Source organism: Passer montanus, unplaced genomic scaffold (assembly GCF_014805655.1).
Source record: "Passer montanus isolate IOZ18808 unplaced genomic scaffold, ASM1480565v1 scaffold150, whole genome shotgun sequence".
In the NCBI taxonomy this organism is placed as follows: Eukaryota; Metazoa; Chordata; class Aves; order Passeriformes; family Passeridae; genus Passer; species Passer montanus.
This window is the reverse complement of record NW_024362052.1, coordinates 730,364-749,896: the sequence shown is the minus strand read 5'-3', so window position 1 is coordinate 749,896 and position 19,533 is coordinate 730,364. Positions and strand designations below refer to the sequence as shown.

Here is a 19,533-nt window from a genome sequence, read left to right as displayed (position 1 = left end):
TCCAGGGCCACATTCTTTAAAAAAACACCCCTTATCTTTCCAGCAAAAGCAACTCCTCCAAGAGCACACCGAACTGCCGTACTTGGTGCATCCCTCTCTGCCAGGAGCCCCCGAGCTGCTGGGGCCAGGAGAGCGCTGGCCAGGAGCCGGCAGTGCTGCTCGAGGGCCCTCTGCTGGGAAGCACCCCTGCTTTCCGTGCCCCTCAGCGCCCCCAGGCACAGCCCCCTGAGGGGGTGAGCTGCCAGTGTCCCCTCAGCGGCGAGCAAAGGGGCAGCTCAATGGCCCAACCCCAGGCAGAAAGCAGATTTTATACGCCTCAAGTGGTGTCCTGCTCTGTGCCACAGGGAACGAGGCCAAAGCAGCCTTTGGTCAGGGCCAAAAACGCAGGGCTTTGTTAAAATAAAGCAAGTGTGTTTGTTCCTACACCCACAATACCCGCCGGAGTGTAGGACGCTGAACCACACGCTTCCGCCACCTTCAGCTGCTGGGACCCTGGGACAACAAATACTCTCCCTCTCTGGAAGAGAGGGCTAAGGAAGCTTCAGCTGACTGAAGCACTTCTGGGCTCTCAAACACATCACCTGCTCTCTGCTTCAGAGCGAGTTCAGACAGAAAGGTCAGAAGGGACACAGATCCTTCCACTTCTCAGCACAGGAGGGAAATCCAAGGCTGAAGTTAAATCCCTTGAGCACAAGGCTCATTGTAGCCACATAAAAAGGGGTACAGACCTGATGGGGTGATATGGATGGGCTGCAAATGGGACAAGCCGTATTTACATCAGAAGGATTTCTTATTTTCCCAGTTTGTCCCCAGCTGTCATTTTGGTGAGTTTCTGTCTCTTCCTCATTCCTCAGCTATTAGCATCCTATGCCAAAAAAAAAAGCCACCAAGAAAGCTCAAAGGGATGGGCCAAGAAGCCCTTCAACCCTTTCGTAGAGCACCTGTACTGTGACCCAGACCAATTCTTCAGAGCACCAAATCCTCACAGTGCAACAACCAGCATCTTCATCAAGATCCTCCTCGCCTCCTGAGCACCAGCTCAGGAAGACTTCTAATATTTTATCACTGACTGGAAGGATGAGGAGGAATCTCACCCACTCTCAGTGGAAGGTCAAGTTCAACAACATGACTAGTACAGACAAAAATTACAACTTACTTGGATTTCTACTGTCAAAATACAGCAGCCCCCAAGCCAGCCTTCCTACCCTCTGGTTGGAGATAACTTCCCACAAGCAGATGGTGACAGGCATCAGGATTAGAAATGCTTTCCCTGATGTACACTTCTTCCTGCCTGCTTCTCTAAAATTGAATCCTTGCCCCTGCAACACAGAGCATCTGCTCTTGAGCATCCAATATCCTGAAGGAAAGAGTAACTTGAATGGCAGGTCACTGTGATCCTCTGAATTCAAGACTACATATTTTCCTGATGCTAAAAAATGCCATCTGGGACACCTCCACAGGGCTTTGGATATGCCAAATACTAACTTCAGGATATCTGAAATACACCATCAGTAACACCACAGATAAATCACCGATGTCTCTACCTCATCCAGCCATATACACACCTGAGCAGCCTTCTCAGATGATGTCTTATAATGGATACTTGGGAAAAAAGATATCAAACTGGCACCACAGGAAACAACACAGTAAATCCATGGACATCTATATTGCTCAGCTCCAGACAACCTACCATCAATAGATTTACAGTGCTATTTAGGTTATTGTTCTTGGAACACTATTTCCCCCTCACTTTGCCAATTTAAACAACAGATACTCGTCCCAATGTTTCTTCTTTTTCTCAGTTCATCTCAGCTCTTTGCATTTAACTGTTTTCCTGTTGTGATAATACAGACTCTATTCCCAGTGAAAAATGTGTTCCCACTGGTTAACTTTTCATGTCTTCCCTCTGCAGGCCCTCTTTTGATACAGAGAAAAAGGCTGGTACTTATAATACATCGTATATTCCCTTCTGTCATTTCATTTCTCAACTCCTGATAATTTGTGATGCCACAAAACAAAAGTTTGGCTTGGTTTGTTGTTTTGGGTTTGTTTTTTTTATTTTGCCTAGGGCTTCAGTTTATTATCCCATTGTCTATCCTGGGTCATCAGAAATGTTTTCTTTTCTTTTCACATAATTAAACAGCAGCATCATTCACGGCTTTGGATTTTCACATCTCTTGTTCTGTCTCTCATCTTTTATATCAACATTTCCTAAACAAAATATTGAAAACCAAACATTGGCAGGTCACATTTACCCAGAAGTTTGTACTCTATAAATAAAGCTTTGAAGACTTAATGACTTTTAAATTATTTGTTAGGTACTCCAGCAGAAACAGTCCAGTTTAGAGCAAACAACAGTTCCCCGGGAACATATGTAACTCCAAAAGGGTTTTGGCACTTTAGGGCTGTTTGAAGAGCAAAGCGTTCTAGGGGGAAAAAAAAATCTGAGTGAAAGTGAAACTGGAGAAATGTGTTGTCCAAGCCAAAACAAGGCCAAAAAAATAAGGGAAAAGCACCCCTAGGAGCTGGCTGCTCTTTCAATGCTTTTTCCAGGTCTGCAGAAGCTCTTAGAAGTGCAGGCAGATGAAGAATACCCCCTGCACATAGCCCCAGATGTTTGGGATTCTTCCCAAAGAAAGGGAGAAGCAAGCTGAGTTGAAACCTTCCAGAAGCCACACACTCCAGTGGAAAACATTTGGATAGATACCCCATAGGTATCAAAACCTTGCCTGTCACATATCCAGCAACCTGGTTTTGTGGAAGTTGTCCCTGCCACTGGCAGGGGGCTTGCATGAGGTGACTTATAAGGACCCTTCCAACCCAAACCACACAGTGATTCCATGATATTGAGAGCTGCTCCCCACATTCAGCAATCACTGAGCTGTGCATTTTATGTGAGGCAGCACCAGGAAGTTAAGATGAGGAACCTGCCCACAAGACCTGTTGCTGAAACCACCTATTTAAATACCTCTCGTGGTTACCTCCAGCAGCAGTCCCTAGCGAAGGCTGCAGCCAACAACCCACATCCAAGCTCCTCTCCACAGGAAGGAGGCAATTTGGTGAGCAGGAGCTGAAGGCCAAGGAGTTCCTGGTGCTCTGGAAGCACTGGGAAGGGCAGGCAATGGAACCTCAGGAGCACTGACCTGCAAGAACAGCCACAAGGACCAAGCTGCCACATAGAAGAGATAAAATGTCCTGGCCTCAGCTTCTCCGGCCTTCCAGCAAGCAAAATAAATCCAAGGCACATCAGTTTAGGACTAATAGAAATTAAGGCACTGTATGAAATAAAAATGTGCAGAAACAATATCTTCTGCCTTGAAAACTAATAAACTCAGGCTTCACCTCAACATTTGTGTAGCAACAGGAGATGACTGTCCTGAGACAACATCCTGCTCTGTGTGCTTTAGGGCTCAGGCATGATGGAGTATCCACAGATATTTGGGACAGCATGTTCTGGTGGAGCGTTTTAACAAAATAAGAGTGCTGTCAAAGGGCAGGCTTTCATTTTGTGCTTGTACAACTCCAGAATAAAATATTGCCTTTGGAGAATCTCGCATATCGTTTGATTAATACAAGCACATGAGGACTATCTCCATTTCCCAAAGCCTTGAACTTTTGGCTATGTTTTCCCCCACACACGTGGTCCCACCTCAAAGCTTCCATCCATCCTCACCAAGGGAGGGGACATCCTCAAGGGCCCTACCAGCTCATCCTCTGAGGCCAGAGCATTCTCTTACCAAGCTCTGCAGTGGATCAGGTAAGAGCTGCTCTCCAGGGCATGATGTCTATATGTACAGCCTTGCTTGTGGTGGAAAATGCAGCCTGGGGCACTAACATCCTTTGCTTCTCCCCTGCAGCAGAGGCAGCATAATCCATGTTCAAGCTGGTGGTATCCCTAGGCTGAATGTGTAACTATTCCAGGTGCCCTACCCATGATAGGGACAGAGGTAGTGAGGATACCAAGGCAGCAGAAGCTGAGGGACACTCTATGGACACATCCCTCAAGACAACATCTTCTGGCCTTTTCTTTCTCCTTTCCCACCTATCTTACTTGGTGAGGTTAAATTCCAAGACTCCTCACTGAGTTGCTGGGGAGATTCCAAGGGATATTAATTGCTGCTTGAAATGACTTCAAAGGACCTATTTTCCATCTCATATTAATAGCCGGAATGAGGAAATTGGTTTGGATTTCATACCTACATCTGCTCCCCAAGTCTCTGTGCATTTCAAAACCCCATCTTAACCCAAACCTCCTGCTGTTAAGGGCTCCTACTCCATACAGGCACTCACACCCATCCCTTTCCACTTCCCCACAGATCTACAGCTCTGCATTCCAATTGGCAGCCAGAGGTACCAGAAATAACCACAAGAAAGGCTGCCATGAAACCTCCAGCCAAGTTTTGAAAATCCACGCACTTGACACAAGCCTCTATGCTTAGAGGGCTTCAGCTGAAAGCAACCTGAACTCAGGCTCAAAAGGTTTGTGTACCAGGGATCAAATATCAAAAAAATGTAAATGCAATTACCTTTTTTTTCCCCATAAAAGCATGCAGGATAACAGTTGTTCTACAAGGCTGTTAGTGCATACTTGTAACAGTCTGCTGCTGCTCCTGCCCCTCCGGTTCTAGCTAATGGCTGGTTTTCATTCCTAAGAGGTTCCCCCAGCCCTCCCGCCAAAGTCTATGCTACAGTGATTTTGGAAACTGGGTCAAAATGCAATTACTACATTCCCTTGCTTTGGGGTGGGGAAAGAAAATAAAAGGAGGAAGAACGGCAAGAAGCAATGGCATTGGCAGCGAGCCAGCGCTGTGCTCCCCACCCTCTCACCTGTGCCACAGCCCCGAGCGCTCCCACAGCTGCTCTTGTCTCCCAAGCATCAGGGAAGTCCCAAGGCAGGGTCTCCTGGAGGGACCCTGCGCATCCCTGCCCTCACAGCTGTGCTGGAGTTTGGGAGCAGGTGGAAGATGCAGCTGGGGATAGGGAAAGGACCCTGAGCTAGGCAGCAACCCCTGCAGATGACAAGCGGTGTCTGCCTCATCATTCTTGGGGAAAGCTGTGGCACCCAGATCCACTCTCTAAAGCTCTCCCTCAGGATGTCGTTCCTGTCTTTTCCCTTACTGTGGCATAAGCAATATATCCCAGTACTTTGGTTCCCCTGCCCCACTGCAAACATTTTCCATGGGAGAGGGAAAACATTGTGTTTAGACATGCCCTTACTATTGTCACACTTAGAGCACAGTCCATCATACCTTATCAAATTGCACATCTTCAGCATGCACATGGTTTGCGACGACACGTTCACGAGGCTTTTCAGTATGGAAAAGGAATGACTCAAATACTTATTTATGCCACATCTTCCCAAAAGGTCTTTCTGAGAAACACAGAGCCCATTATACACATTCCCTGCCTTCCTGTCCCTCATTGTTCCTTGTACACACAATTATCACAACCAATTGCTTTTGCTGCTCCTCTCCTTGGCTTTGTTTTCCACATTTCTCAGAATATCAGCTCCAACTCTGCACCATTTGCTGGCTCTGCTCCCAATTAATAACTGCAGGTTAGAGTTGGGTCGTTATGGCTGCAGATTAATGCAGAAAAACATTCAACAGCTTCTGAGAGATACAGAGAGACACACAACCTTTCTCTTCCTGACACGGAACGTGGTTTATCTTGCTATCCCAGTGTTCCAGGGAGATGTTATACCACTTATCTGAATGATTTAAACAGATCAAAAAGTTGGCTCCACAAGAGCATCTGCTGCTGACAACAAGCCACAAGGCTGATGTTATCTGAGAAGTAACTGTATATGCTAGCACAGGCTAGACAGATCACACATGGGATTAAAAAAAAAAGAATTTTCATGAAATCACTCAGTCTTCATCCACATACCAGCAATTAAGTAAGCAGGAACACACAGCAAAGTGACAGGTTTACACTGGATATCTGAATTCTCTCACTTGTTGCAAGGCACAGGATTGTGAAAACCCCAGAGGTGGCTTTCTGAGGACTCTCCAGTTCCTAAATTCTCTGGAAAGCTCTCCTGTTACAATAACAGAGCTGGTGCAAAAGAGCTTGCACCTGAGAAGAGTCTTATACAGGTCATGACCCATATCAACAGGAAAAACTTGGTGAAATACCAAGTCTGGCACAGAGAGAAAAGGCGGAGCTATGATTTCAGACTGGAGATCATTGTAACCCCCCTGATCAATTCTGCCTCTCAGTGTCCCATCCCAAACCAGGCTGCCCAGACCTACCTCCAGTCCCTCCACAGATCCAGCTGTCCCATGGGTTCCTTGAGCAGGAGAACCAAGGGCTCGCAGCAGCTCGCTTTCCACATTTGCTCCAGTTCTGAAAGGCAGAGCCCTGCAAACGCTGTCCCACTTGAACAGACACTCCAGCTCCAGGCCTGTATGACATTTACTATAACCCACTTCTTCCCGCCCCTCTGCCCCCCCAGAGAAAGGGATCAAATAGTTTCCCCCCCGTGACATTTTGCTTCATTTGCCCAGCAGGCTGCAGGAGCGTCTCCATTAAAGCCTCTGAAAGCCAAGCAAGAGCAGCAATGCCTGCCACCCCAAAGTGGGGGACACCCCATGAACACCCAACCTTTCTGCTGCCGGCACAGAGGGCATGGGGTCCAGGACAAACTGCAGTATCCCTCTGCTACAATTTGCTCTGCAGATGCCACAGGTGAAAGGCGAGCTCTTTGCCCAGTGACGCTGTAAGTAATACGTGTTGGCTGCTTGTCTGTGGGCCAGACTGCCCATCTTGGGGCTGACCTGAGCACCTGACCCTTCACCCCGCTCACCTCGGCCCATCCCTCCCCTCATGTGTTTTTCCTGGAAACACGGTGGCTCCACAAGCCAGCCCCACGTCCTGCTGTGTGCCCTCCCCACACTGCTGCTGTGGGACCCCACCTCAGGGCAGCATGCGCGGACGTGAGGACACAGCACAATCATGATCTCGTGTTTCAGCTGCAGGCTGCCAACAAGCAGAAGCAATAACAAGAAGGGAAAGCTGCATCCAGTTCCAGATGAAGGCCAGATAATACCTGCCACCAAAAGGGAAGAGCTGGCATTGGGAGCCAGGATGCACATTTTCTTGATGTACAGAAGCACTGAAGACACTGGAGATCTGTGGTTCAGCAATGGACTCCAGTGTTCCTCCCTTGTGTCACTTGGGCTACTGTCCATTGCACCTACACTTGCCCTCATCCTGGTTCTCAACCCAAAAGCAAAGGCTTGACTACTCATTCAAAATGCAATATTTGCCTCCACAAAACCCTTATCTCAGACAGTAAGATGGGTAACATTTTCTAATTATATTAATTCTCCACAGCCAAATTCTCTTGGAGCATAGAGTACATCTTACTTCCACTTGTACCTAAACCCATCAGATTCCTTACTCAGCAGTTACAAGCAAACAGATGATGTACCTCCCTTTTCAAGACAAGCATATGAGATAAAACACCAAAACCAAAAGCCATTCCCAAGGAAATCCCTTTTCCCCTCCACCTCAGACACTGCAAGTCTCTGGAAAGGCATTAACTGGCAGAGTGAATCAGCTCGGGTCACGTATGGCTGAAGCAGTGTTTTTGCTTTCCCTTTGAAGTCCTGCAGCAGGCGTAGCTGTGGTAACGCCGGCTAGGCCGCGCTGTTTGGCTGCTCCTGTGCAGCACTTGCCAGCACCCTGCTTTGCCCCGAGCCTGCTGAGCTGCACAAAGAGGCTCACAGCCTCTGCTCTCAAACGCTTCGGATGGAAGCGGACCAGGCACACGGGGAAGATGCTCTCACCTGCGATGGACAGGTACAAAGAGGAATGGACTTATTCATCTGCCATCTCCAGCATGGAAAAAACAAAACAGTTTAACACCACTCCAGTGCCTTTCCCATTTCCTTCTCAATCCAATGCACCTCCAGGCAATGGAAACTCATTATTAGCCTCCAGTTAAGACTCAGAAGATCTTTTCCTTCTGTAATTAACTCTGCACTACACTCACTTTTTCCTGCTACCTTTTTGCTAGGACTTCTGGGAAACAAGTCTGAAAACATTTTAAAACATGATTGATTTAAGGAATGGTATTGAGTGATAGAAATGAGAATGGAAGTAAATTCTAGAAATAAGATTCAGACCAGCACATTAAGTGTGCAGTGCAGGAAACTTAGCTGAGTTTGTGCCCCTGAGTTATCCAAGCACAGTGTCCACAGGAAGATGTATTCTGAATGCACACTGGTTTAGGAAGCAGAAGCACGGCAGTGTTTTCATACCTGGTCTAAATGAAGTCAGTACTGCCAAGTTACCTGGGAATATACAAGTCTGATGCACCTGAACAGGTAATCACAGCCTGATAACCAGCCCATCAGGTATTCTGTTTTGGGGTTTTTTTCCCCCTTTGGAGAGCTGGATTGTCACCCCCTTACATTAACTTGTGTTTGGGAACAAAGCCAAAGCAATACTGCTCCTAGTCCAAGAACACTTAATGAAGAACTGAATCCTGTTCAATTCAAACAGGATTCAAAGGCACATGGTAGAAGAAAAAGAATGCAAAGACAGAAAAAGAACACAGCAGAGTATCCAGCAGTTATCTTTCTTTTTATAGGCATAAGGATTTCAGTACATTGGAAAGAACTTACTGTTGATGTCATTAAAACTCTGTTTGGAAGGGGCAATTTTCCGAAGTCAGGGCGCAGCCATTGTAGAAACCAGGAGAATTTTAAATTCTTCAGCTCCATGGAAATTAATACCAGGTAGGGGAGGGTGATTTATAACAAAGCAAGCTATTTTTAACTGCCTCTTAAAATGTACATTTCTTTTACAGCTAGCACTGGTGTCAGTCAAGTAATGGGTCATACTAAAACACACTGGGTACTGAACACTCCAGATATGCACTTAAAGACAAGTTGCAGAAGGAGATGCAAAGGTTAAGTGAAAGCCAATTCCTTCTCTGGAGAGTCTGCTTCCAGCACAGGACATACAAGCCTGCCCCTGCTCAGCAGGGCACACGCTGGGGAGCCAGTGCAGAGTTGTGACAGGATTACACTCCAGAGGGGGCAGTTGATCACCAGGACCCTAAGACAGAGCAATGCCAGACTCTACCCTTTGCTCTGTGTCCCATTCCACACTCCTTTATCCAAGAAGGTCCTCTTTGGAAAGAGGAGGCTGTCCCCATTCTCTTGACACCCATCCTCCAGACACTTGTATGCACTAAGTAGATTCCCTCTCCATTTGCACCACCCCGTCCTGCCAAGCCTCTGGACATCCTGCCAGAGAAGTTTGAATCTCTTTCACAGGAAAGATGGGCAGGTCACATGAATGACAAGTCAGATCCCTGCTCAGGCCAATTCAATCCCTAGCTTTCACTATTTGTCTGTATGGCCTTCTAAATCCCTACTGAAAACATAAAGAAGCACAATATGCTCTTGGAAAATACACAGTTCAGTCCCAAACACATTTGTTTAGAGGTGTTTCAGAAGGAAAACAAAATCAATCTCTTTTATCTCTTGGAGTTGTTGAGGCAGCATTGCAAACATCTTTAAAATACACTATTCCATCCATTTGTTAGAAAATTAGTAGTTTATATAGATCCTGTCCACAAGTCTGAATACTTGTACTGTGCCCTTGCTGAACATATTTCTTTCATCTGATTTTTGGCCAGTATTAAGGGAAGGCTCTCAAGAGGACTTCTTGCCACTTGTCTGGCACTTCAGGTCTCTCTCTCTTGGGGTTCTGAAATTTAGCAATTCTGTATCTAGCACTTACTGTTACTTTCTGCCTGTTGCTGATCCTCTTGTTAATCAACTGATATTTTTTCACTTATATTGGTTCCTTAGTGGTGGAAAGGTATTGGTTGAACTTGTACAGAATGTTCTCCTTAGATTGTCTCAAACCAAGACTGTCGTGGACAGGTGGAAGAATTATAAAATAAAGGACTCATCAAATCAGGCCTGCTCTGTTAAATTTATAGCTAGCCTGTCATTTCTTCTAAGTACAGCTAAGTAATTTGCAAGTTCCCATGCAAAACCAATCTTAATATGAAAGCTTGTTAGCATAACAATTTATTCTTAGGTGAAAAACAATGAGCACCTGCATAAACAATAAGATCTGTCTCATGAAAATCAGTAGGAAAAATATGTAAGCTAACTATAAATACAAGAGTTTGATAGACATGCAAAAGACCATGTACTAACCCATAAACTAAGTGTGAATGTATTGTCCAGCAATAATATCTGACACACTGCATTCTGGTAATCCTGTAAAATATTACCCATACAATAAAGATTTAGCATTTCTACATGAAGAAACTGAATCCCATCTACATATAAAGGCGAGACAAAACAAGCCCCAAAATGAACACTGGAGAGGAAAGGAGGGAAAAAAATAAATTCAAAGAAGAACACTTTTGCTGCTGTCTGTAGAATGAGGATCCTAAAGAAAGATCCTAAAATCCTCTTTAAAGGCATTTTGAGAACCAAAGAAGAAAGGAATTAACTCCTTTCTGTTATTAACTTGCCTCTCAGTTGATTTGCCAGTGGGACCAGGGTTAAAGACCCTGACTTGAATTTCAGAAAACACCACTGACTCACCCAGAACCCTGCTCAAGTTTCTTAAATTCTCCATGCTTTGATCTCCACTAACAAGAAGCCAGGAAAGCTTCCTTCTCTGAGACCCTGAAAACTGACAAGCACAGCAGCAGGGAGAAGTGCAGGGAGAGCACTCGCAGCCCTGCATTTCAGCCATTCCGGAGGGACTGCTGAGCTTAGAGGTCCAAGTTTATTTCCTGGAAAACTTGGCTTAATTGATCCATTTACAAGTTCAAGGCTTTCAAAATGAGAGCTCATTTTAATTTTGAGAATTGTCCTGTTAACAACAACAAGTCATCTGGTTCTTCAGTTACAACATGATTTCTTTTAGCACTTTGTGACAGAGGAAATCACAGGAAGAAGAGACATGGGAGACTTATGGCTAACAACATGTCCAGACATCCTGTCCAACACCTGCCTCACAGGAATACCACCACTCATTCCTGTTGCTAATGCTACAGAAGGCATGGAATGGACACATTGTTTAAGCAGGTAATTTTGCAAGACCTTTTATATAACAGTTTCCTAAGAACGATTTCAGGGTACAGAGTGGATATTTGAAATGGTTCTCACTCTTGTGTCACCAGGAGTTTAATCAAAAATTCCTGCTTTGCTAGCTGCCTCACCAAGTTCCCAAATATCAGCAGAATACTTACAGGTCCATGTATTCCAACACTTCGTGCTTTATGGTTTGGGGCCCATACCTGCATGCTGCAGAGACTTGTGTCCCTGCCCACAGCGGGGGCTTGGAACCAGATGAGTTTTAAGGTCCCTTCCAACATAAACCATTCCAGGATTCGATAGTTTTGGCCACAAAGCAGCCCTAATCTCACAGAGTGTGTGCATCGCTCACTTAAAATTTCTTGCAGGGGATGTGCAGGATCTAATTAAAAGTGATTATAATTAACTCTGTAGTATTTCCCCTCACACTTTTCCATGAGTAATCAGCTGAAGACACCAAAACTCAAAACACAAGGGGATTTATCTGGGATGCAAAGACATGCAAAGGCTCCTTCCTCTCGGAGCTGACACCCCGTTGTCACATTTGTAGAACTGCCACCAGAAGCCTGTAAAATGTTACGTGCTGTGAATGTCATGGGCTGAAGTAGCCCAGCCTCAGAAAATAGGGTTCATTTGTCTGAAGCCAGGGAACTTGACCGCTGCTTCTTTCTGTCCTGCTGTGCATTCTCCAGAAACAAGAGCTCTGAAATAGTCTCTGCAGCTCTTTTTAACGGGATCTTTCTCCTGCTTCCTGTATTGAAAAGCAGGGCAATTCTTAACTCAATTTAGTAAACACTATCTCCAAGTCAGAATTGGCACCCAGTGAAATCAGTGGCAGAATCCATTTCTCTTGAAATCACTTGAAATTCTTTGCTAACTCAGACAAGCACCAAGTTGAAAAACCTGCCGAAGCTTTTTCTTACTCGTCAGCCAAAGAGTTGACATTACTCCATCCTCCTTCCCTTTGAGTGGTCAGACATTTTCCATGGCCATTTAACAAACAGCTTGCTGGAAAATCCCCCCTCTTCTGCCAGCCTGCCAGTTTCTCTCTCTGATGACCCTGAGAGCACAGAGCAAAGTTAAACTTTTTACCTGAGCATTTTTCCTGGGTGGGATGGAGTAATGTGCCTCTGGAAAAAGAATAGGCAGTTGGCCAACACAGGAATGCTGCTGCAGGCATGAGTGGTTTACCTTCTGTTTGATCTCTTCTGCTAAAGGATGACAAGAATGGACTTAATAAATCTGCATAAACACATGAAAGAAGCACGAGTCTGGGGTGATTTAGTAAGCAAAGACAACTCTATGTTGTCAGCCTGGATGCTCTGGTATGGTGGAATATTCATGTTATAAAGAACATCATTACAAAGACAGCAGTCATTCTTTTAGGATGAAGAAGCTCCTAACTAAGTAACAAGTTGAAACAAAGTAAGAGAAATTATTCAAATTTTTAAATATTTCCCATGAGTTTTTTGGTAGAAATATTTTCTGACTCCTTTGCATGGAAAGAAGAAATCCTTCTAAGATACCATGAGATCAGACCAAAGTACCAGGCATGAAGCTTCCTACAAGAACTTTCACCAGTGTTTTAATGAAGAAGTCTGTTCCCTCCTGCCTATGTGGCTTCAATGCTGTTTCCAGCCTCAGCTCTCTACCACTCCCCAAGTCTCTACTAGTGCCACAATTACTTCCATCCCTTATCTCTACACCTTACTTGATCTCTTTGATGAGTTATGCAATGTTTACCCACCATTTGATCTTCTCAGATTGTTTCATAGCAACAGACAACAGTGTATGGTGGATATTGTGTGAAAACTCTCCAGCAGAACGTGCCCATGAGCCCTGCTGGTTTCTTGGACGAGGTTATGGTCTTTGGAACAATAATGCTGGCCAACAAGTTATCTTAATTTTATGCTAAAATTAGAGCAGTTGAACATTATTTATTTCGAGTCTACTGGTTTTAGTGAATACCAGGAAGCAGTGAGAATGTGTCCCATGTGCTGCAACCCACACAGCCTCAACCATGACACTCATGCAATGGTACTTGCAAATCGGAGCAGCCAGAGCAGAAAACACTGCATGGCAACTACACCAAGGAAAACTTCAATGTGCCCACCACATTCCTTGGACTGAATACCTTTAGTAAAAGGGAAACCCAAAACCTTGGGACTTGGATTCAAAAGACCTTCTCAGAGTCATAAAGAAAACCATGTTCAAAGACCTCCGAGGTATTACAGGAAAACACAAAACCAAATTCCTCCAGCCAAGCCCCAAAGTGTTGCAGTTTTGGCAGCTGCCTGAGCTCCCTCCTGTCCCCCAGAACAGGAAGCAAGCAGAGCAATTTGGGCATTTTTTACTGTATCATGCTGGCAGGTAAAAGGTTTAAGTGATGTTTATCACCCACATTTATTCTGAGACCAAGCATTCCTGAAGTGTCAAAACAACAGCTTGTCTTTGGTTTTATATGGAGAACTGCCTAAAAGTACAAAAGTATCCAGACTTGGCAGTTTCCTTTCCTGGTCAGGTCCCATCAACTGCCAAACAGCATATTCCCTCTCCCTTGGCAACTGAATCATGTCCTTCATAATCCTTGCATGAGCCTCTGCTTACAGAAGGGTCCCTGAGTCTTTCCTGCGGGGCTCTAGGAGAGATCCTGAACTTTGTAATCCAGTCTTCCTCCCTCACTCTGTAAGGGCTTGCTTAAAGTCTGGCCTCTATTTATGATGTCTCTCCCCTAAGATCTTTTCCAATTTACACACCATCAGTCATTTTCTCATGTCCAACAAGAGAAGTGAAGGTTTGCAATAAAAGACTTCACCAGTATATTCATATTTCCTGCTGCTTCTTAATTTGACTTGTTTGAATAGGTCACTGACTTCTGCATTTATATTGCCTGTATTACAAATGAAAATTCAGTGCTGTCAATTAATTTTCAAATTAGCTGCTAAGATTTTAAAATAGAAGGGCCCAAGTAGACAAAAGACCAGGCACACACATATTCACCCGTTTAGTTTTCCCAAGCACACTTGGTTCACAGGGTAAGGCCATCCATGAGATTCCTGATTTACTTTCTTCAATATGGATTGGCACGCAAAATAAAAAATGCACTCCTGATCATCTTATAAATAATTTGATAGATTTCTATCACCACCAATCACTACACCACCAGTATTTACAATTTAATTCCTTGCTAAGAAGCAAAGGGTGAAACCATTCTTTCTGGCAAGAGTATAATCTCAGATAAGGAATATCCCATTCCCCTTCTATCTTCCATTCTAAGATCTTATGCCATCAGCACACAAAGGGGAAGGAAAGGTACGAACTGTTCAGATATATAAACTCCTTTTTACGGGAGAAGCCCTGGAGCTTCCAACCATGTAAATAAATACCTGACTGTTATAGAAGAGCAAGGACCAGAAACAGTTCTCTGACACATTCCAAAAATAAACACGGCTGTTCCATCCCCATTATCAGACGTACCTGATCTGAGTCTCAGTAGGGGCCACTTGTCTGAGCAAGCAACATCACGTCTCAGGATGGCAGAGCTCTTGTGACCTTTATTGTTATTACTGTTATCAAGGACATCACAAAACGCTCTTCCTTGCAAATGCGGTTCAGCTCTGATTTTCTGCTGGAGGAAGGATTCAATTTTTCCTTTTAATTGTTTATTGTTGTAGAGATCAGTGCTTTTAAGGTGTTTCATGTTGCAATTTTTCACACAGAAATAGATACTGACTCACTGGAAGAAGACAAAAGCTGAGGAATCTAAAAACAGGGCTCTTGGTGTTCCTAGCTACATCTCCACCACCACAGCCTACAGATGTGGAATTCTAAGCCCAGGAAAAACTTGGTTTTTATGTTGCTTTCCACTTAACAGTTAACTCTGACCACATTCAGCCCTCCAAACCAATAAAGTCAGGGAAACAAGGGGAATTTCCTTCTCTGCTGGAAAGAGCAAACTTCGTTCCAGTGCTAAGGATCTGCTGGTTGCCTTTTCTCTCCTGTTAGAAGGCTTCACTCTAAACTCTCAAAACAACTCTGAAGAGACACATTCTCTAAACAAGAAAGCAATTTTTACATAGGCAGGACAGGAGTGACAAGACAAGGGGAATGGCTTCAAATGGACACAGGGAAGGTTTAGATATTATGAAGAAACTGTTCCCTGTGAGGGTGGTGAGACCCTGGTAGCCCAGGGAAGCTGTGGCTGCTCCATCGCTCGAAGTGTCCAAGGCCAGGTTGGACAGGGCTTGGAGCAATCTGGGCTAGTGGAAGGTGTCCCTTCATCTGAGAGACTGTGAGCCGTGAAAGAAAAGACAGTCTGGGCTGTCTCAGGGAAGGTTTGTGGCCTCCCAGGTACCCCCAGTCTGGGGAGCTGCCCCTCTCTGCTGTTCAGTGCAACCACTGCCTCGAGCCCCAGCTCAAGACCCAGGTCTGGGTCAGGTCAGGTGTTTCTGTGTGAAGCTTGTGTTGACAAATCAAACCCTGTAGGGAGCACCAAGCTGATCTGCATTGCCTTGAAACCTTAATTCCATTTTCCACAAGTAACAGAGTGTCACAGACTCATTTTAAGCTGTTTTCCTAAATCTCCTTTAAGTTATTTTCTATTAATTGGCACTAAATGATGTGTTAAAGGTAGGATGGGCCTTAAATATTTATGGCCTTTGTATTTTTTACAGACCTCAGGCCTCCTATACAATATGTGCCAACATCTCCATTCTATGCCAAACATTGTCAACATTCCAACAGGAAGAGTTTACACCTACCTCAAGTTAATAAATCAAAATTACCACATTAGCCTATAGATTTCTTTCTAGTTTAAAGGGGCTTTAGAAGACTGTGCAAGGAAGAGAAATTTCCTACTGCTAACATGGGGAGTTTATCTACTAAAATAGAGTCAGTAAATAGCACATTAGAGAGAGGCCATTCTGGAATGCAGTTGGCCAGAAATGAAACACCACAATTAGCAGGAAATTCTAACGGTTTGGTGAGAGTGCTCTGCATCACACTTGCAGAAATAGACTTTAGCTTGCATTTAAATGCTAGCCTGATTCTCAAAACCAGGCAGTGCTGATGTCCTCATCATGTAAGTAGATACAAAGCTAACACTGAGCAGAGTTAAAAACAGAAAGCAAAATTAGCCATTAGCATGGAAAGTCACTTTCACTGCTATATTTTTATATTCTGTCTCTACATTTTTGGGCTGCAACTTCATATTAGAAAATATCAGCAGCTGAAAATCAAACTTCAGCATAGCACTCTGTCCTTCCTAAGCCCATCCTGCTACTCATTCCCTGGAGAGCTTTCTCATGTGCTCTCTTCACTCTTTTGGCAGTCAAAGCTCAGCAAGCAAGCAGGAATTTGGGCAGAAGAATTTTCCTGCAGCTTACACAGCAGAAAGCCCTGCGTTAACCTTCCCGATGACCCTCCTATGCACCTAGGCAGGGCACAGTCAGATTCTCAGCTATGTGATTTCTATTCACGCTTTGCCCAAGTGTTGGCTAATTTGGGAGCACGAGGCCAGCGCTGGCAGAAGGAGAGGAACGCCTGTTCTGGGGAGCCAGCAGGTCTGCAGACACCTGCCAGGCAAAAATCCCCGTCCTGCTCGGCTGGCATCACCCCCCTTTTCCGGCTTGGGATTAGCGTGTCATTTGTCTGGGCACCAGCTCTTCCCACCCAGCATCTCCAGCAGCTGTCAGAGGCTCTTCCCAACCCACCAGGCAGATGGCTCTGTGGCTGGGATGCCTATCCAGTGCTAGGCACTGGCACTCAAGTTGCTGGAATCCCTCAGCAGGACTATAATAAGCACAGGGCATGACTAAACCTGAAGTGCTGTTTACTTTTCCAGAGGCATCGTGCCATAATGCATATGGCACAAAGAACTTGAAAAAAAATGTGACCCACATCCTCTTTCCGTTCCTTACCCCTCTCCCAGCAGCATCTCATCACCCACAGCCAGCAAGCCAAGCCCTGGGGAGCTGTTTGGGAGGCAGTTCCTGCTGGGACAGGGACAGTGTGTGGCCCAGACCAGCACACAACAGGGAAATAAGCCTTGTTCTGTCCAAACAGCACCAAGCAGGTAGGACAGCTGGAAGCACACTCTAAAAAGCCTTAACAGTGACACCTTGCACCACGTCACTGTTTACTTTCAGCTGTGCTATCAGCCTTCTGGCTACCACTGGCTCCCAATAATTGTCCTAATAATCTTGGCACAGACATGAATAAGGAAGGTTTTGAACAGCCAGTCAGGAATTTTTAACACGGAACGCCAGGACTGTGAGTTGGAAGGGCAGGGTTAACTCTCAGCCACATGTGACATCCGTGGCCCTTTTTGCAGGCAGAGGAAAAAAAAATGCTGGATACATAACTGCACCTCAAATGGTACATCTCAGGCAACCCTGAGCCACCCTCAAAGTCCTGCAATAAACACTTAATTTTCTTTGGAAACAAGTCATTTGCAAATATTATCACAAAGTGGTGAACAAAAATAAACAAAGGATGCAAGTCACAGTCCTTAAAGTATTCTGACAGGTGATTTTACAGTACAGAGATCGCACCCGCAGTATCCTAAACCTGTGCCCAAAGTGGTAATGCAACATGCACATGTGTGGGCACATACACACAGATCCAAACTCTTCTTATGAGAAGAGCAACCAAATGAAAAGAAAGGAATTTTTCCTTTCTGAACTCATGCACACTTTATTAAAACTGGATTTTGGAAGCATTCCAATTCTAATTCCTTCCTCTGAAAGAACTCCATGTCTTAGAAATACACAGCATGTCATAAGCACTGTTTCACTTGTCCTTTTAACTCCTAACCAGGCAGGCAACTAGCAAAGGTTCTGTTTTAAATGCATGGTAAAAGGCAGATAAAATTACATAAAATGGCCTGTTTCAGTTCAAGGAAGCCCAACAGTTAAGTCAAACGAAACACAATTAAAACCAAACAAACAAACAAACAAAACAAAAAAAAACCTTTGGTAGGTTTTGAAGAAGTGTCCTCCTCTTTTTCACTTATAGAAAGAAGAGAAGGTTGACCCTTTAAGCTATTTCAGACTGTGTGCCTGTAAGCACTAATCATATTAAAATCCCCTCTTGACAACATCTTTGCCAAAACTAGGGCAAACACCATTTGGAAATCTTTCTGCTGAAAGCACTTCCCTTCAGGACATAGCTTCAAACCATCACCTACAGCCAATACCATCACATGACCTTCTCTGACCCCTCATTCCCTGCAATCCCCACTGTCAAGTGTCAGACTCAGCAACCCTGAGACTCGAACCTTTCAATTCTGCTCCTTCCAGCTAACAACTGGAATGAAGTTCAACCACCCATCTCCATGGGAGGAGAGGATCATGTTTCTCTGAAATGCTTCCGTTTTTATGTCAGTAGCTACATGAGCTGCACATACATGTAGCTTTCTTTCTGGATTTATTACCTCCTTACATCTGGAAAACTGTTGATTTTCACGTGAGCAGCTTATTTGCAACCACAAGCATTTGGCTCTGAAAGCTCAGAGCCACCAGTTTAGACCAAATCTTGACCAGGCACCTTTCAGACATGGGTTTTTCCCAGATTGGTGGTGTCCATACCTGTTTGCCCACCTTGATGAATGTGGTCTCCCAAATGCTCACAGCTAATCACACTGCTTGAGCTTTCCATTCTTGACCAGGAGATGTGGGTTCCTCATAGAGCAACACAGCATTATCACATGTCACCACCATGCTATCAGACTGGAATGCCAGCCCCTTACCTTGTTCAAAGATTGGCTTTCTAGCGGAATTCCTCACCGGCACAGGTCATGCCTCTCAGGTAACCTGTGGTGGCCAACCACAGGACAAGAGCTCCATCCAGTGGCCCCTTCTCCACCCAACACTTACCAGAGCTATGAATTCATTTTGCATGTGCCCCTTTGGAGACTCTCAGAAACACCAAGGTGCTTCAGCTCCCCCAGTTTGTATCATGCAAGTTATTTCCCATTAGAAATTTGGGACTTGATACCAAAGGGGATAACATGGACACCCAAACCATGGTAATTTCTGAAATGTTACGAGTCTCTTGTTTTCAGACAGCACCAAAATTCCTTCCCACAGATACCCATCCCTTGTGTATTCTCCTGAGCCCTTCAAACCACTACTTAATACAGATCATTCCAAGCAAAAATGCTGATGTCTTAGAGCCAGCACACTTCCTCAGCAGCTCCAGAAACCAGAGTGGGAAAGGACTTGTTAAACAACAGCATGACTTTTGGAACTATCATTTCTTGGTTTCTACCTCACTGTTTCTGGGACCTTTTTGCTCCAAAACCTGCAGCAGTGGGACACCTCCTCCCTCCAGAAGGCAAGTCTGCTCTGAGGTCAGCCAGTCCTCTCCCTAGTGTACTCTCACATTGTTTCTGAGGAGAAGTAATGCTAGCTTGCTTCTGCTGTTCCACTTGTTCTAATTTACCTGGGACAAA

General features: G+C 44.8%; 1 protein-coding gene across 1 annotated transcript in view; it reads right to left on the bottom strand.

The window, feature by feature from the left end:
• SLC4A4 (solute carrier family 4 member 4) overlaps positions 1-6,379 on the bottom strand; it is a 125,898-nt gene extending 119,519 nt beyond the window's left edge. The window contains exon 1 of the mRNA XM_039701874.1: positions 6,255-6,379. Coding sequence (XP_039557808.1) covers positions 6,255-6,337 — 83 coding nt within the window. The 5' untranslated portion in view covers positions 6,338-6,379. The remainder of the gene's footprint in view (positions 1-6,254) is intronic.
• Between the last annotated feature and the right edge of the window lie 13,154 nt (positions 6,380-19,533).